The sequence below is a fragment of the Pristis pectinata genome, chromosome 26, assembly GCF_009764475.1.
Source record: "Pristis pectinata isolate sPriPec2 chromosome 26, sPriPec2.1.pri, whole genome shotgun sequence".
Lineage (NCBI taxonomy): Eukaryota > Metazoa > Chordata > Chondrichthyes > Rhinopristiformes > Pristidae > Pristis > Pristis pectinata.
The window spans coordinates 21,370,546-21,390,400 of NC_067430.1; the positions used below are offsets into that span (position 1 = coordinate 21,370,546).

At 39.3% G+C, this 19,855-nt stretch overlaps 2 protein-coding genes across 2 annotated transcripts in view; one reads left to right on the forward strand and one right to left on the reverse strand.

The window, feature by feature from the left end:
- Positions 1-13,514, forward strand: part of si:ch73-70k4.1 (uncharacterized) — a 31,434-nt gene extending 17,920 nt beyond the window's left edge. Inside the window, exon 4 of the mRNA XM_052039394.1 lies at positions 10,598-13,514. Coding sequence (XP_051895354.1) covers positions 10,598-10,670 — 73 coding nt within the window. The 3' untranslated portion in view covers positions 10,671-13,514. The remainder of the gene's footprint in view (positions 1-10,597) is intronic.
- A 1,406-nt stretch (positions 13,515-14,920) lies between these two features.
- Positions 14,921-19,855, reverse strand: part of prkcz (protein kinase C, zeta) — a 303,127-nt gene continuing 298,192 nt past the window's right edge. Inside the window, exon 19 of the mRNA XM_052039280.1 lies at positions 14,921-19,330. Coding sequence (XP_051895240.1) covers positions 19,243-19,330 — 88 coding nt within the window. The 3' untranslated portion in view covers positions 14,921-19,242. The remainder of the gene's footprint in view (positions 19,331-19,855) is intronic.

Below are 19,855 nucleotides of genomic sequence, written 5' to 3' on the forward strand. Positions count from 1 at the left end.
TGCAGAGGAAATTTCTGTACGTGAGTTGCAAAGAATGATTTGCCACATGGAATAGATGAGGCAGAGTAGGTTTCCTCTCTAAGGGAAGAGTAATTTAAATATAGGACTAAGGACAGAGCTGCCTGGTGTGATTGCTGTTGAATTACTCCAGCATAGATACAGTGTAAACACAAAGCGCAGAATCCATGGTTCTACTCCCACTCCTGGGATGGATTGGGGTGATGACCTTGAGCACTTGGCGCTCAATCATTTCTTCACGTGTAGTGGCCATTTGCAGTTGGAACTGAAATCCAGCAGAGAGAATTAGTGCAACCAGAAATTAAAGGATAGGTTTTTCATTTGTCAATGCTGAGGATGGGAAATGAATAGGGCTGTGTGCAGAATGATTTGAGGTGTAAACTGAAGAAGCTGGATAGATGTTTGGCTTAGGACTGGAATTCTGATGTGGGAGAAGTGCAGTTTTTTTCATTTTGGGCTTGGGTGATATTTAAAGTGGGTGTTTGAAAAGGAAAGGCTGGAGGGGTAGCAGTTCAGGGGAACTAATGGGATCACTCTGTTGAAGTGCTGACATGGTGTATTGAGCTGAATGACTTTGTGTGCTGTGTGATTCAATGACGTAGCCCTTTAACATGTGGTCATCGTTACACATTGGATTACCATCTTAATGGTGTTAAGGAGCCAAATCACCATTTATACACCTTGAGAGGCTGAGTCCCAGCAGTGAGGTCATTCCTTTCCTTGCATTACTCACTCTCCTGCCCATTTATCATTTTCAATGTTTCTCAGCTGTGCTCAAACCCTATTCTCAGGGTTTGAGCACAATTATTTTAGTTGAGGAATAATAATGTGGGGAAAGAGATGGCACAAAGACAAGGAATTTATGCATAGCTTGTAAAATTATATAGCCTTGTACAGCAATATAAACAAATGATTGTTCTCTTGTAACAAGCAGTTAAATAGTTCCTACATCCCTGCAGTTGCATATGGTGTAGTACCACAGGGGAGGGCAGAGGTAGGGCAAATTCTGCATTCATTAATTCCAACAGGAAAGTTGAAATGGTTATAAAGTTATGCTCTCCATTAAGTCCACTGAAATTAATGAAGGCAGAATTTACTGCTGTTTTCTGGATAATTTCATTGAAGGAGCTCATTGTCCGTGAGAAAATGCCCAGCAATGGAAGAATAAAGGGTAAAAAAAAAGTTAAATGTTCAAGTGTTATAAAGTGGAGAAAACTTACTTTATGCCAATTAAGCATGTGCTGGTTGATCACAAGCTAGGAATAGATGAGGAAATCCATTTACCCAAAACAGCCCAATCTACTCCCCCACCCCTACTCCACCCCCCCATCACAACATTCTTAAACATTCTTGGCTTTTTCTTCCAAAAGCTTATGCAGAGATGTATTGCATGATTATAATTCTTTGAGTGAAGCTGAACTTCAGACTTCAATGCTAAATATGCGTAACAAATTTGAACACAAGCTTTCCTTTTTCTTTTCACAGTGGCCTTGACATGAGGGATTAATTTGACTGCCGACAGCTCATGACACTTTGTGGATGCCCAGTTCTGAGCTGCTAGGTTGGTTCTAAACCATCCCAGTTAGCAAGATATGCCCCTGTGTGAAAGTACTAATTCCTTTCCATAAAAACAGTGCTGTGGTCACTCCTGCCAATAGGGTTGTGGACAGAATAGTTCTGTAACAGGCTAGACTGGTGTGATGAGGTTCTCTCTTCACGTTGGTTTATTCTTCACCCTCTGCAGACCATGTTTGGCAACCACGTCCTTCAGGGCTCAGTCAGTGATGCTGGTATAGAGCCTCTCCTAGTGCTAGACATGAAAAAACCCAGTCAGTGCTCTGCCACTTCTGGTGCTTATTTTGACTGGCATCCAGCACAGATACCCAGTTCATCAATAGAAGATGAGTTTTTTTTCTCTTCTGTTTCCATTCACCAAAGTTCTGTTTCTCTCCAGTGACCAGCACATTTTCAGCACTCACATGTTGGTCCTGGAGCGATTTGGCATTGGGTAAAGTCCCTGTAGTGAGAGAGCAGAAGGTGCTGCGTAGTTTGTTCCCTAAGGCACTTGCAGGTCTTGTTTTGCCATGTTGGCTCTTGACTTGCTGACTTAGATTTGGGTGGGGGGGGGGGGGGGGTTAGGGTCTTTCCTGTGATCCATCCCTTCGTCGTTAGAGGAAGTAACAAAGTCACTTTGGTGTCTGTATTGATCTGTGTCAAGGTCTCCAAGTCGAGCTTGCCACATCTCCCCTGGACGGTTATAGGTCCGATGCGAGGGAAGGTGGGAGGAGATAATGGCATGAGATTTCCTTGTCTATATTTGACCGGATGGCATGAGATTTCAAAGTTCCTATGTTAATATTGAGGACCTCCCCACTCCCCTGTTTTTATCCCTCAACCCTGTCCTTCCCCAACATTCTTCCCAATATATCACTGTGTAGCTACCTCTGCTGGTCCACCACACACTTGCATCCTGAGATTATGATGGAGCAAACTGGAATGGGAATGTTAGCTGAAAAGTATTCCTGAATTTACTATGATTTTACTTGTAATCTCTAATCTAGCACTGTATGCCTTGAAACAGTGATAACTACACTGGGCATGTAAAAGAATATACTTTTCACTTTTAAACTTGTGTGTTCTAATAAATAGCTCAGCATATTCTTCCCCTCCTCCTCTCTGCCCCTCTCTCGTGCTCGCTTTCAATTGCATAAAACCATGTCCCTATTGCTTTTTAATCTGGTTAACAGTAGAAACGTAGTCTTCTCTCTCCAATGACGCTGTTGAGAATTCTGATTAGCACATGTTTCCTTCTGATACTACATCTGGAAGAACACTATACTTACCTGTTATTGCAAATGTTCCTCTTTTAGTTGTTGTCTTTAACTTATTGCACCCTTCTCTTTCTTTCTTTTTCAATCTTTTTATTAATTTTCAAATTAATACAGATTAATACATATAACATCGGTAATTATACACGTAATACAAAGTGATCGGGAGGACAATCATGACATATATAGTCATAAAGAATAAAAAATATATTCTAGGCCCCACGGTTTCTTAGTAAACGAATATATTACAAAAAAAATCAAAAAGAAAAAGATTTATTATATAAAAAAAACCCAAATCAAAAAAATATAAGTAATAAAATGAAACAAACTAAAAAAAAATTCAAAAGAAAAAAAACTGGACTGATATTTCTCGATGAACAAAGAGCATTATTATGTCGTCAACTCCGCTCTTCTAAGATTGAAAAGGGATCTATATCATATGAAAATATTGAATGAATGGACTCCAAACTTCCTCAAATTTAAGCGAAGAATCAACAGTGCCACTCCTAATTTTTTCTAAGCTTAAACATGATATAGTTTGAGAAAACCATTGAAAAGTAGTGGGATGCACCCTTCTCATTCAACACAGTTTTTCTCTCTCTCTTTCATTCCCAGCATTTTAAAATTAACGTTAGCCATCTTTATTTGATATCAGCAGTGCGAATATTGCTGTCTTTTTTTGTTAGATTTTCACATCCTTCACTTTCAGTGGATTACTTTGAATTGCAGTGACTGTTGTGTAGTTAAAAAGAGCAACCAACTTGCATGAAGCAGGATCTCCCTGAGTGATGTTTTATCACTGAAATTGTTGTTAGTTGTGGTTGGAAAGTCAGGATACTGAGATCTCTCCGTTCTTCATTGTTCTTTATCACACAGCTGAAGAGCAAGTCCACACTTTAGCAGTAATGCAGACACATAGCAGTGAAGGTGGTGTTACTGTTGGACTGATAGTCCACATGGTTCCCAACACGTAGAAGTTAGTTAAAATCTTACATTCCACATAGTTTCATGTTCAGTTTTATGTGCTGAGTTACAATCAATCTGCTGGTGAAACTCAGCAGGTTGAGCAGCATCTCTGGAGGGAAAGGAATTGTTGACGTTTCATTTGGTATAAGCCCACTGACTCTCACAGTTACCTAGACTACACCGCTTCCCAATCTGACTCTTGTAGGGATGTTAATCCTTTCTCCCAGTTTCTCCATCTCCGCTGCTCATTGACAATTCCTTTCCCCCTACAAATGCTGTTCCTCAAGCAGATTTTTTTGTTGCTCCAGATTCCAGCATCTGCAATCTCTTGTGTCTCCTACCTGCTGAGTTATCAGTTCGATCTATGAACCTTCTAGGAACCTAGAGAGCAAGAAGAATGAAAGGTGGGTTGGGGGTGCAGTTGATGGTGAGGGAAAGAGAAGGGGTTGGAATGACCCAGGAATGTCATTGGTTTGTTGCCTGGTGATCTGATACAAAACATACCATGTGGTTGACAGTGGGAAAGTGAACTTTAAACAGCAGGACGATCTGGTGGGCGAACACATGGCACACAGAACTCACTTTGGAGAAGTACGAGGCCATGGATTTAAGGAAGGAAAATGAGCCAAGTAAATGGACAATAAGTGAGAGGATAATGAAAATGGTAGTTGGAATGCCCATCCATTGATCTCTGAGGGTGCTACAGCAGGTTTCTATGGTGGTTAAGAAGGTATGTGAGATGTTTTCCTTTATTAACCAAAGCAAAGAATATAAGAGTAGGGAGACCATGCTGGAACTGCACAAGAGGACACCATGGGTAACACCAGAGAGGATACTGAGGAGATATATGGGATTTAGGATAATTAGCAGAAGGCTTCAGGGAAGCTGAGGAAAAAATTCTTTGGAAAAAGAAAGCTGAGGAGAACTTGAATTGAGGTTCATGAATAGCAGATTTTTGCCCACATGGATATGGTGGGGCAAATGTGTTGCAGGCTCCTATGATTTTATAACCAAATGTTGGTAAGTAGTGCAGTTTTAGGGGCTTGTTTACTTTTACTCTGTGAATTTTAAATGCAGAAGAAACTGCTCCTCTCTGTGGGTTAGATTTATCACTTGCCCAGTTAATGGACAGTAATGGTAGTCAATAAAAACAAGCATTTGGCTTAATGAGCTTTCTTCCCTATTACTAAACCAGAAAGGAACTGAATGTATTACAGTGCTTCCATATTCTGCTCACTGTCTAGGACAATGTCATCAGTAAAGTCAAGAAATCTGCCATTATATATGTATTAATCATGCTTGTTCTACTATAGCATGAAACTCTGAAGTACATATTAGACCTGGTTGGATATACATATTGTATGCAGCCTTTTAAATCATACCACCACCCATGTACTCTGTCAAGCACCTCCTGCCTCACCTGTGGCAGTCTGTAGGTCCCACATCAGCCACCTTAGAACTCACAGAACTGGCGTGGAAGCAAGTCATCCTTGATCCCAAGGGACTGCCAAGCAAGAGAAGCCTTTATTATTTAATGGGGGTCAGGTGAAGATAGGTGACTTTGTCTGCATCACAGACTAATTTCTCATTAGGAATTTGTTTCTCAGGGTTGGTGGAAATAGAGTTCACTATCTGCATCAATGGGCATGATTCACCTTTACCCAATCTACACTCTGTATACAGATTTCCTAATAGAAATGATAATTGAATCATGCAGTTGGTGCAGTGTAAACTCACAAAGTTGAACCTGGAATAAGGCAGTACATGGTTATGATCAAAAGTTTGAAAAAAATCTAGTGTGACGTTCATAATTTTGAAAGAATTTGATGGGCTTTTTTTTAAAATTTAAAAGCAACTTGAATTGGAAGAAAATTTTCAGTGATATTAGAATGTAGACCACAGTTCTGCAAGGGGTTAATAAAGCTAATCAGTCGTTTCAACAACTGGAGAAAAAGGAGAGGGAAATGGAAGTTGCTGTAATTGAGATCCAGCATTAACATTTTCTTAAGCTTCTCGTCATTTTCTTAGTTTCTGTTAAAGTGGTTACAGTTACCAGGCTGCAGCTCCACAAAAATCTTCACTGCCTCAACCACTTGTTAACCGAGTTTGTGCTAGTTGACATCCCGGCTAAACTGAAGCTTGTCCATGGCTAAAATTCACTGAATAACAATGAGAATTGTGTACACTCTTGTACACACAGGGTACGTCCTAGCCAATCTAACTTAGTTACTCATGGCTCAAACAGATATCCAGAAAAAAAAATTCGAATTGTTATAATCTCTCTATAACTCTAAGCCAATTTTTCTCTCTGTAACCACTTTTTGGGAATTTGTTTTACTGACACAGCATCAATCCTTTTCTACATTGGGAAGCAGAGGCTACAGCTGAAATGAATTACTTGGAGTGGCTGCCTCCTGGACAGATATTTAATTTCTAGTGGGACTGAAAGGATTCACTGCTACACTGCTCCAATCAATCTGCCCTTGTGCATGCTTCATTGTGCAACTAATTGAGACCGATAGCAGCTGCATACTCTGCAGTTACAGTCAGGACTTTGGATCAGCAGCTCGATCGATATAGAACATTCAGTTTGAGTTGCAGAAACAGTCAACTTTTAGTGCTTGCTTTTCCCTGGGCTCTCAAAGGTGCTGACTCTTGCTGGGAGATGTTGCTGTGGGCTGCAGATGTTCTTTGGTAATCTGCAGAAAGATTAAGCTCTCCCCGTGGGTATAAAAAAAATTCCTAATATGCCTGGAATCAAAATGGAAAAACTGAAGCTGCCTGATAATTACAGAATAGGGATTCTTATCCAGCACCCAATATCTGCCAAGTGTAACAATTTTATTTCTTTACAGTTTCATTATGTATAGGTTATTGTCTCTGCACTTTCCTAGACTATATAAAGAAATCCAGTAATGATTTATGGAGTTAGTTCCCCTTTCTTGAAATGGGGTATCTTTCATTTCTCAGCTCCAAGATGGAGTTGCAGTGATAGCAAAATCAACTTTTAGTCTATTATATGAACTATAGTCTATTATATGAGAGGTGTCAAATTTGAATTTACAAACTTTTTCTGAGTTTGGAAAGTAGAGTAAGAGACAGTGGCCTAGATGTTCATTCACTTTCAAGAAGGAGTGCTATAACTCTTGTGCTTTGCCTGAGCATTGGTTTTAAGATTACCAAAGGATTGTGATAATATAAACAGTGTAGGTGCTCTTGTTTTCAAATGTTTCCTTACGTGGAAAGTGGAATGCACTATTGTAAACCTTCGTTGGAATTTAGTGCAGCTGTGCAACTCGCTCTCATCACTGCTGTAAATGAGAGATAGGGGAAGAGAGAGACCATGGTTAGACACCTTTATCCTCTTGGAGGAGATCTATCACAGGAGAGAGGTCCTTTGTGCCAGGGGCCAGGAGGCCAGGGAAGTACCTGGACATGCCCGGCAGGAGTTGACCTGAAGGAATGACAGCCCAAGAAAAACGGAGCAGGAAGAAGCACCATGGCCTTGCTAGATATGTTATGGTGACTCCTTCACATCCTACATTTGCTCGTGATGTACACTTCCTTGGGCTGTTTTCACACAGGACCAGGTCATATTCCAGCAAATTCTCTTAAGCAACAATATCCCTTTTTCATTCCTACCTCACTGATAGCCAGCAGCATCCTTCCCACACCCAGTGACACATGCATTTATCTGGCTAGCCAACCCTGTCATGGGTCAACCTTTCTAATTTGCACATACAGTATGTCAACAGCCAGGAGGGATGGGGCTGCCTTGGGTTCAGACAGTGACCGTTCTGGAGGAGAGGCTACGTCCGCTGGTCATTGGCAGTCAAGTCCCATACTCCAGGGTCCATGGTGTCACTTCCATGGTGCAGGTATCCTATGGTGCTTTCCTATGACTCTCACCCTTATTAAAATGTTCACTGTCTGGAAGGTTCTGCATGTGCTGAGTGCTTTTCACAAAGCGACCATGTAAGCAGTGTTGCCATCCTATCACTGCAGGCTCATCGGGGAAAAACCTTCACCACCTTCAGAGGGCTGAGTAAAAGAGGAAAAGAAATAGGAAGAGAAGCGGTGGTTGATGAAGGGTCATTATTGACCTGAAACATTAACCCTTTTCTCTCTACTTGACCTGCTGAGTATCTCCAGTATTTTCTGTTTTAACCCAGTGATGTAGCTTTATCATTGTGTCAATGTCCATGAAGCACCAGCTGAGATGCTGGTGTTGTGAGGGCAGTGTTGGAGTGGTGCGTGTCAGACGGGATCTGCAGTGCTAACTTGCAAGAGGATGACTACATACAGTATAACTGACTTGGGGGCATCAGATGAGAACCACAGAACATAGAACAGTGCAGCACAGGAACAGACCCTCCAGCCCACTACGTCTGTGGAGACCATGCCAATCTAACTAATCCCATCTACCTGCACATGGTCCGTAGCCCTCTATTCCCTGCCTGTTCATGTGTCTGACTAAGTGCCTCTTATGTGTTGCTATTGTATCTGCAGCATGTTCTAAACCTGCTCTCAAATCTCCTTTAAACTTTTCCCCTGTCACCTTAAACCTATGCCCTCTAGTACTTGACATTTTCATCCTGGGAAAAAGACTGACTATCTACCCAGTCTATGCCTCTCATAATTCTGTATACTTCTATCAGGTTGCCCCTCATCCTCTGATGCTTCAGGGAAAACAATTTGATCATATATCTAATACTCTCCAATCCATGCAACATCCTGGTGAACCTCTTCTGCACCGTCTCCAAGACTTCCATATCCTTTCTTACTGTGGTGATCAGAACTGCACACAATATTCCAAATGTGGCCTAACTAAAGTTTTATACAGCTGCAACATGACTTGCTGACTTTTGTAGTCAAATGTTCTGACCGATGAAAGCAAGCAAGTTGTTGGCCCCCTCTACCACTTTCAGGATCCCTCTGTACGTCAATGCTCTTAAGGGTCTTGCAATTTACTGTGTACCTTCCTCTTGCATTTGACCTCCCAAAGTGTATCACCTCACACTTGTCCAGATTAAACTCTATCTGCCATTTCTCTGCCCAAATTTTCAACTGATCTATATCCTGCTGTATCCTTTGACAACCTTCCTCACTATTCCAGGACTCCACCTCCTCCATAAGAGGGAAACTTTCAGTGGTGGAGTAGAGGGAATGTACAATAGAAAACTTGGCCAGGATCGTATCACCTCTATTCTGGAGGTGCTAGTCTCTCGGTGTCAGTCACTATCAACACATCAGATGATGGATCAGGATTTTGTCCTGATAGAGGTAAATACTCGGGCTGTTCAAAGTCTTTGTGCCATTGTTGGTCTGTCTCTGGTGCTGCGTGTAACTATTACTCATCAACAGATCAATCTCCAAACTGAGCAAATCACTTTTACCTTTGGAAAGATGTGTAACTGGGTATTCTGCAGCCAACATAGCGCAGACAGCTGTTTTGTGGAGCTTGTTGGGATCAGTAGGGGTCTGGAGGCTTTCTCATCAGTTGTGTGATCTGGGTTACAGCAGATCTGCACACTGTTGTCTGCAAGGTCCTGTGATGGGAAGCTAGCATTTCCAGGATATCCCCTAGAGCAGTGAAAAACCAGCCATTAACTCAAATTATGGCCCTGAATAGGCAAATGGATTTGCTCTGGAATGAAAATTATACAAGCTCCTTGGATACCTTGCACCTTTCCATGGTAACCATGTTCTGAACATTGACGGACTGGAAGCCCTGGCGATTCATGTTGAGCTCCGAGTTCTGTCGGGGTGCAGTCTTTGATGGTTTGAACCTTGAAGGAAGTTGGCAGTGCTGGCAAATTCTCAGGCTTGTGCTGATTTGTCTTCTGTGCTGAAGGAAAAGTAAAGGAAGTCATTTCTCAAGGGTAAAGGTAAACAGTGACCTTATGAATGCTGTGATGAGCAGCAGTGACACTGGCCAGCCACAACACCTGGAATGATCCCCAGGGCTAGGAAGTTGAATGTGATAATGAGCTTGACCTTGACAGAACAGTCTATGTAAGGGTACGAGGCTGTGATTCACCTGTGGTAGGTCACAGATCTCTGAGATGACTGCCTTGGTAAGCAGAAGGTTGCAGAGACATTGCTTCTCCGACAGCTTGAGATAGGAGTGCGAGTCTCTAGAGAGGTGAGGTTTTAAGTAGTGAACCCTTCTGTAACCTCAGGGTCCCTGTGCTCCAGGGTTAAGTTTTTGAGCAAACCCAGAGGAAGCGCCATGCATTCACTACTGCCATTTCAGCACTTAGTGATACCTTTCATAGTTGAGGTCAGTGCATATTTCAGTGGTGATTCGGAATCATATTTAGAGTGACCGTGCAGTTTGTAGTGACGTAGAGAAGTTGTGAGGGTGCTGATGGCCTTTTTAAATCGTACATCTGCAGAGCAAACAATGTTGATTTGTGAGTGACCACTATCACGTGAGCTTTGGATAGGGCATGGGAACACTGAATATGTTAAGGATCAACATCATTAAGGACCAGAAGCCCATCACCTGTGCAAGTGCAACACACACTTGAAAGTGTCTGGTTGAATTTCCAGAGTGATGTGAAAGAAGCAAGAAATGCAACAATTCACTCTGGAAAAAGTACCCTTCATTCGTTCAGCTCTGAAATAAACAATGCTGTATGGTTGAATTTCAAGGCCAAGTATTTGTTGCTCATCTTTGTTTGCTATTTTACTAATTACCTTCCTTCATATTGCACATAGTAAGAGTTAGTCTTAAATTTTCCCACATTATATTGATTATAGAATGACCCTTGTTCTTTCAGATTCACCCAGTTGGAAGTCGATAGCCACCTTGCCAAGTGCCTCTCAGAGAGCACAGAAGATGTGATGTGGTAATTACTTGGCTGAATGAGGATCATGTTAATGCAGTTTTTGGACATAATTCAACTGGAACTATAAATAAAATGCTAGAGCTTGGGAGCTGAAAAATGAAGACTGCATTTGTGGTGATATTCCATATTTCTTTGGATAGAAACAGTTAGATGTGAATAGTTGGGCATTTTTTTTTATCAATTGAGTTAGAGTCCTCTCCAATTATTGACCATCTAAACCAGCTGTTTTCAACATAATTTTATCACTTTGGATCAGGTCAGGATGCCTCATACTTTGGATGTTGATTGTTAGCATATGCTTGGTTGCATGGTTAGCAGAATCTTTTTTCCTTTATATGCTGAAGTGATTTACTTTCTTACCTCATCTGGATGTAATGACTCCATGCTGGGTGCCAAGCATCTTACAGCACAGTACTTGTGCCCATTAGTCATTTTTCACCCTCCCTGGTGCTAGTTGTTGCTTTATTTGCAGAGGCTTCACAGGTAAGCTAATCATTCCATCCATATGTTTCCAACAGGGGTCTCTGGCTAGGAACAGGGAACCCCTATATGACTTTGGAATTCCTACCTTGGGTCTTTTGAGACTTATTTATAGAACTCATACTGAGAAACTGGGGTTCACCTTTTGGTACATGAAATGTGTTGCATAGTGTTAATGTTCACTGGATCTCCAAAAATTGGGTAAAAGTAGTGCAACGGCATTTTGTACACCAATTCATGCATTAAAATAGGACCAGTGTCATTCCCCAGTGGGTGCTAAAAGCAGAGCTGCTGTGTCATTTCCATGTTGATGACTAGAATAGTAGCCAGACCTTAAAGAACCATCCTCCGTGGTAGCCACAGACCAACTGCAGGGGAAAATGCAGAGGGATGGGGTGAAGGAAAAACATAAATCTTCCCGGTGGCCACCCTCAGTGTGATCCAATGCATTAATCATGTCCTGTGCTTAGTGGTACAGCTGATCAATTTGGCAGACATTGCAGTGATGATAGGAATGCTGCAATCAAACAATTAAAATACACACTAAGCAATGTAAAAGGAGTCTGGCAGATGCTGAGAGTTCAACATTGAGGTCACATTGGGGAGCTGTTCATTCATACCTTTACCAATCTGCTGCTATGTTTTTGTAAATGATAAACAAGGTCATAGGTTGCATCTGAGTGGATCAGTTTGTTTTGGAAATCGCAGAAATGGCACTGTGCATGTTCTGACATCATTAGCTAATCATCGGTTAATGGCACATGGATGTGCTTTCCCCAAGGGCATAAATTAACTTGGAAATCATTGCTAGTGTGCTCCAATCCAGGGTAAATTGCTTTCTGCATTACCTGCACTTAAAAGTTGTGCATGAATAGGTCCATTCTTCAGGTAACACTGCATCACTAGGTAAAATGAACCAAGTTGCTCTATATTGGATTCAGCCCCGTACCTTTCTCATCTGTATGGTTAAGTTAGTTACTTATTTGGAGTCAGCCCTGTGACCTTCCTAATCTTTATGGTTAAGCTAATTACTGGGTAGATTTATTGTGATGTGAATAATTATTATTTAAAAATAAACCACAGAGTATTAATCTTTGGTTGGTGATAACCTTTAGTGATCAGAACAATTTGCTGAAAAATTAGCACTGTGGGTAAAATGGAAGATCAGAAACATTAGAGGTGACCAGTGTGACCGAGAGTTTCGCTGTTTGGAATTTTTAGATGTATACAGCTATTTATGTCCAACTCTGATCTTTTCAAGCTGAAGAACCAGTTGAATTTAAAGCTTAATAGAGAAATCTGCAGAGCATACCACCTATATAGCTGTTTTAAAGAGTGAATTATTAAAAACAATTACACACAATCTATCACTAGGTCTGGAAACGTAATTTATACTCAAAGAAATGAAGATAATCCTTACCTTTATAAGTATCAAGAACAGCTCAAAATACAAGGGGAACTTGCTGTAGCAGGAGAAAACTGGCCATTATCTAGCACAGGCTGAATAAAGCTTAAAATGCTGGGACTTCTGTTGTCAAAGTGGTTTCTGGATCTGGTCCAACAGGACCATGTATGTTAGGACATCAAATGACATTCAAGGAGGTTATAATTGTGAATCTTCCAAATTTACTAGAAGTCCCAAGGAAGGAGAGGTTTACAGCTTTTTTTGGATAGGTCATCATTTTCCAATTATCAAAATAGTTAAAAAAAAATATAGGATATGAACCAGGCAGGGAATTGGGATTAGCTCTAGTTAAAAATCTAGTACCGCTTAGTCCTTTCTGTGTTGTAATTTCTTGAATGGTGTGGGAATGATCGTGGCCCATTTCAAAATGGTTTAGCATTGAACTGTGACTGGCAGAGGAATTATTGTTTTCTATTTCATGCTGCAGTGGACAGGTCTGGAACAGTCTTCATTGCTCATTGGTTCTGCTTGTAATTTTAAAACATTTTGTATACTTTCTTTGTGGCCAAGAGATTCTTGCTATTGAATGGAGTTTGGGTCACTGCCTTCTTGTCAACTTTTCTTCTAGCTAAATACTCAATCAGGCATTGAGCAAGTTGTTGAGTCTCCAGAGTCTGTCTTTTTTCTTGAAAATTCTTGGCAATCTTCCCAGCCACATAACTGTGGTTCAACAGGAAACACTCAAAACAAGCGTTGCTTGTGAGCTGTCTCAATGAAAATTGGCATGTTATTGTCTTGAATTTTAGAATTAGGTCAGTATTTTGTGCTTGGACTGGGAATTTGTATTATATATAAATATAGAACCTGGATGGACTAAGTATATGTTATGGTTTACTAGACTGAATTGGTACTTCTGCAGGATAGAAGCAGACTAAATTGATGCTTTACAAACCTAAATTTGGTAATAAAAACACAAAAAAATGGAGTTCAATGGAGCAGGTCAATTCATATCTGAAAAGAACTGAACATGAAGATAAAAACAGAAAATGCTGGTCAGGTCCCATCTGGGAAGAGAAACAGAGTTAACGTTTTAGGTTGAAGACCCTTCGTCAGAACACTTATTTTTAGATTTCCAGCATCTGCAGTTTGTTTCATTTTCAGAACAAGGATACATTTCTCAAGAGTTGCCTGGACAACAGGAGTCGTCACTGGTGAGTCTCAACATTCTGGGGCACCTTGTGATCCATTGAACAAGGCTGAAAACTGGGCAGACTCTGGCAGAATTTATCTTGTATTGGGAAAAAGCCTCTACATCAGATTTTTTTTCCCCAAATGCTTACTGTTTGGTTTAATTTCACCATTTTGTGTTTTCATTTCAGATTTCCACCATTTACGGTTCTAAAACATTTCATATTGAAAGGAGGCTGTGCCTTTTTAAATCACGTTTTGAATGTGCAACCAGAATTTCCTATTTTTTAAAGGTATCTAATTTTATTTAAATGGAATACACCTGATTCCTTTCTCAAATATGCAGGGGTATGGTTTCATTTGCTTCTGCTCTTCCAGAATTTTTTGAAGAATTCACAAAACAATTTTGAAAATACATTCAAAAAGTCTGCTCCCCTCAGGAAGGCTGATCTTAGTCCAACTCCTCTGCTAGTCTTTCCTGGAGTTTGCAATACCTGATATGAATATTAAAACACAGGCCTCTTCTGTTTAGCGAACATTCAATTAAAATTCTTTAATTTAGCAAAGATTTGTCGCTTGAGGAAGGTTTTGTTTGCTACAATGAAGGATAGTGAAGACATTCGTAGATTGTCTGTCAAAACCAGTAAAATTCAGTCTTTTTGGTCAGGTTAATAGGAAAGAGTGTGTGGGGGGTGGGGGGGGGGGAAGAGGGGAGGAAAATAAGCTATTTAGAATGGGCCAAAAAAACAAATCCTTTCTTGAATGCTTGTGCCCTTGAATCCAGCAACAATGACCACTGGTAAGGTTCAACTTGTACCTTTCAGCTTGTCCATACAAGTGCCGTTTGCTTTTGATTTACTGTATCCTTCCTAGGAGGAGTTGACTTTTTGTACCATCTATGAGAACTGGTATCTCCCATGAAAGTTAACGGTTCACTGCATTTCCTGCTATATGACTTTTTGCATAACAATGGATTCTTTAAGAACCCAACTCTGGGGGAAGATCTTCACTGTATGTAAATAGCACTTGTGGAAACTGGGTTATACCTTAGAAGCACATCATATTGAATCAATTTTGTTATACTTTCACTAGAATGTTTAACTCAGATGTGCGAGAATAACCCTGTTCTTCACTGGTTATAGATTCATTCAGCCATCTCCAGCACAAAAATTGACCTTGAGTGGCATAGAAGCTTGAGAATTTTTTTTCAAATTAGCAATTTTTTTTATGAGAATAGGCAAGAACAGTACAATTCACACCCATAAATCAACTGTCATTATACAAAATAACTACAATGAACATTTCACTATTTTACAGTCATTAAATTAGCTCTAATTTCTTAAGGACTAATCAAAGTTAGACCACTGTACACTTGCACCAGAACCTTATTAAGTTTTAACAGGTCAGACCAAACTGATTATTTTTCCTTAGGCACAGTTTCCCATCACAATGTTCCATAAAATGCTCTGTACGTATGATGCAGACTGAAAATTTGCTAAAATTATGTGCATACAGCAAGTAAAGCTCAGACGTTGGTAGTATTTTGGGGCAGCTAGGCTGCAATTTTTAAAAAATTTCTCTTGCAATCCTTCCCCTCCTATTCCTAACCAACTCCTGAATAAATTATTGTGGTGAATGATCAGGAGCAAAATAGATGCTAAAAGATTTCAGTGGCACAGTAGAACACCAATGACTGGCAAAATAATTTAGATGGGCATTTAAGAAAAATAAAAAGAGAAATAGGCACATGGGGCAATGACATGTGGTTTGGTTGAGGATAATATTCAATGATGGGAGATGATTTGAAGTTTTAATACCTTTTGGTTGTCTTTAAAACTTAGTTATACAAACTCCCGAGGGATCGAATTAAAAGGGACCCAGATAGAATATTTAAGGATTCGGGGAAATTGGCCTTTGATAGATGCTAGCAGGGACACAGGCATGACAGCCTCCTTTCTGTGCTCAGATTTCCATTTAAAAAAAACAGGTTTGAGTGAGATTTTATTTCCTCTATTCCACCTGGGTGCAGGTAGCAGTGTTCTCTAATGTAAGTAGTTTGCATTAGCCTCTGATCATTCAATTTTTAGTTGGACTGCAGGAGAAGTGAAATGGAGGGAGTGTTTCATTGGTGCAATTTTTAAAAGGTTTAAAAATATTACCCTGACCTATTGTCAATCAAAAACAAACCCATTGACAGTACCTTAATTCTATGGCACTGACGTACTTTCCACTCTTTTTGAACTGAGAGGTAATACAAGATGTATTTTGTGGAGGAACTAACTATTTTGACTTTCCTCAGCCAGATAGAAAACAAGTACACTGAAGGGCAAGTGAATGGCATTTGGAAGAAAATTAATCTGTTTGGCAACTGGTCTACAAAACTAACAAACTATGGAGTCCAAGCTGCAGTAATTGTGGTCCAGTCCACTACTTAGTATGTGCCCTCTGCATTTGCCTGAATAGTTAGCCACATCATCAGGACAATCATAGTTGGTCATTACCACCAAAGATAATCATTCTGTGTACAGCTCATCAGTTTTGGCAACTGGTCCTACCAGAAATATTAACCTCATTCTCTTTGAAATGCTGACCACTTTCTATAAGTTTCCAGCATTTTCAGTTTCTTAAGAAAAATTGACATAGAATTTGGAGCCCAAGTAGACCTGGCTCTGTGCTTCTGTTTGTTATATTTATAGACATTAAAAAGAGAAGCAAGGATAGATATAACACCTCTTCCCAGTATGTGCTCTAATCAAGCACTGGTTACAATCCTATTCTTTTTCTGAATTGCCTTTGGAGATCATACATCCATTTAGCCTGACCATGGAAACATTATATTAGCACATTTAGATGACATCCTTCATAATTTTCAAATTTAAAAAATGGTATACTTAAAATATTTAAAAAAATTCCCCCTCAGCACAATATAATCAGCTTCAATGATGCACGCACAGTTCACATAGCAAAAATGGAGAGGAATGAACAAGCAAATGGCGGTGTATTTGGCAACAGAAATAAACCACTGCTTTACATGTCAGTTTGCATACAGACTTCTAAAATTGGCAGCCAGCCTAATATCCGGTAATGTCATAGACCAGATGGTTAAAATCTGATTGGCTAAGATGTGTGCAGTTCCAGTCAGTATATATAATGCCATGGATCCTCTGATTAAATTAAAGGATGTGGGTGAGTGTGTGAATTAATTCCTTCACCTGCTATAAACCTAGTTTTAAGCAAACTGTGCTCATGCTGGCATATAGCCAGTCTTTTGTACATCTTTTTTTCTTAAACAGGATTCTGCAATTATGAAGAAAAACAGAAATTGAGCAGGTCCAGAAAAGTGGTGTATATTTAACATGTGGATCTTTGCCCTTTCTCATAAAACAGTACTGTTTCTTATCTTTAGTTGCCCATGGACCTGTTGTGCATTTCCAGGATTTTTTTGAAATGATACATTTTCTAGCATTTAAAGTTAATTCTTCAATTGTGCAATATTATGAGTGGAATGCTAACAATTCAATAACCTAAGCAAAATGGGAGTCAAAGTCCATAATTAACAGACAAAATAAACAATAAAAGAGAACTTTATAAACACTATTCCAGGACCTTATTAAGCCAGGACTCAAGTGGTTGAAAGGGTTGAATAGTCTAAAACCAATTCAAGGCTGCACTAAAAAAAAATAAAACTGGAAATTACAAATTTATAAATCATTGTGTAATTAATATTTAAATAGTTTCATAGTACAGAATGCTTAAGATAATCAGTTATTTTCTAATTACAACAATGAATGGATTTTCACATTCTTCTGATAGAAACAGAGCAATGGCAAGCCATGGACCTCAAAATATTAATCTTTTTTTCCACATACATGATTTAGAGACTGCCACACTCCCCTCCTTTTAGAAAGCAGTAGATTGCACTGTTTCAAATATAAATTATGAATAATGTATGTACATTGGTGGAATTGTGATAACAATCTTAATACATTGTTCTTTCTGACATCCCTGTAGATTTTTATCCTGGATTCTGGTTACAACTAATCTTTAAGAGAAATATCTGACCCAGTCAGAGAAAATTTTAGGCACTTCACTGTCTCAAAACAAATCTTTGGAATCCACATACAGAGTTTCCTAATTTCTGGATTAGAAGCTGTTTCAAAAATAAAGAGAACGTTGTATTGAAATGCAAGGGTAGACTTTGATGGAGAATTTGGGGAAAAAAAACTGGTGGGGGGGGTAAGAAACATTACAACTTCATGGCTTTTGAATAAAACATTGGCTACAAAAATGAAATCTCTTTCTGTTGCTGGTTTGTTAGTAGCTTGATATCTAGAAATTAGGGAGTTCAGATTATCAACCTTCTTAGTGCCCATCCAGTATCATTGGTTGCAATATTGATTTAAGGGTTAAAAGATGGTATGCACTACTCAAAGCTTTTAAATGCAGCATTAATCAGAGTTACCATTTCTAACAAACACAATCTTTTGTCTATTTTAATACAATTTTCTTACGGGAGAAGGACAAACACTACTATATTCTGTATCTTTGCAAGCCATAATTCCTATTCTCTTTATAAATAAATGAAGATTAATTCCAACAAGTGACACTTGGCCAAGTCTAGCAAGAAACCAAAAACAGTTTAGTTTTAGCTGCAATCTACAGTGCAGTTTTAAAAATAAACTTGGTGGATAATCATGAACAGTTAACTTGCATCTAGCTGTATATATCACACAATATTCAATATGATAAAAACACATTTTTTAATTCTTTTAAAACCAGCTGTTCCATGGCATTATATAATATAGCAGCAATTAACAAGAACTGTGATTCATTGGTTAATAAAGTATTTCTGGACTAGATCTTGACTGCACAATGTTACACCAAGATTAATCCTAGTGTACATTATTGACCAACAGAGCACAGATTACTTGTATTTTATTGCTTATGTATAGGTTAGAGCCAGTGGTTTGTAAATCACATTAGCCAGTTGTCAAAAGGCAATCTCAGGTAAAGGTGTAGATACCCATACTACTGTTCTTAAATAATATAGTACAGTACATTCCTTCTCTTGAGGTCAAACCTCTGAATATCTACTTATAAAGAGAGAGAAAAAGTGCAGTGTCTCCAAGTTCCTTCATAGAAACCATCATATAATTCCTTATTTTGAAGGAACAAAAGGAGTATTCCTTCACGGAAGCAGGCACGGGTCAGGCAGTCTTCCCTTCACTAATAAAATGCCAGTTGAATCAATGTCCAGTTAATAAGGAGAAACTGTGGCTGTTTATGGAACACTATCACTAAAACAACCTTCATTTGTGTCGCTCAAGCAGCAGTCACCATGGTTTGCAGTATTCTTGGAAATCTTGCACCAGATCCACAACCTTGCATGCAGGTAGGTTAGGAAAAAGTCACCAACTTGAGAAGTCAAAATTGAGTCTGAAGTTCACTGAAGCTGACCTTTGACAAATGAGGTAAAACAGTCCCACCTTCAAGTGCTGCTTGTTCATACGGTTTCCTCTGATGACATCAGCAAGGGGTTAATATATTCAAATCCCTCAAATTCCGACTGGTCAATTCTTTTTATTACATCTCTGCAAAGGTGGAAAAAAATGTTGACAGTGAAGCAATATTTAGATTTAATGGTGATTCCAATGTGAACTCTGAAGTTCAGCACTCTTCCACACACAACTAAAACTTACTTGCTGTGGTGAGTTAAGTTCAGTTCTGGGACAAATCATAGTAAAAACAATTCAAACTAGTCAGGTAGCTTACAAACAATCGATTAGCAACTGTATTGCAAAATTATTATTTTTCTTATATAGAACTTCATGTTTGCATAAAAGAATTCTGCTTCTCCTACCAACTTATTTTTGTCATCTAAAGGGTCCAAATTTTAATCAACAGAATTCCACGCCCTCTCATGTCTCACTTGAGAAATCATTCTTCACTTGTGAACCAGAAACCAATCTTTATTTACACCATCCAAATCATCACACCCAACTTCAATTTTATGCATGTTTTCCAACAGAAGATGCTATTTAATGATCCAAGAGAATTTCTTTCCTTCAAACTTATTCCACCGAAGGCAAAAGCACCCTAACTGACGATTGATGTCT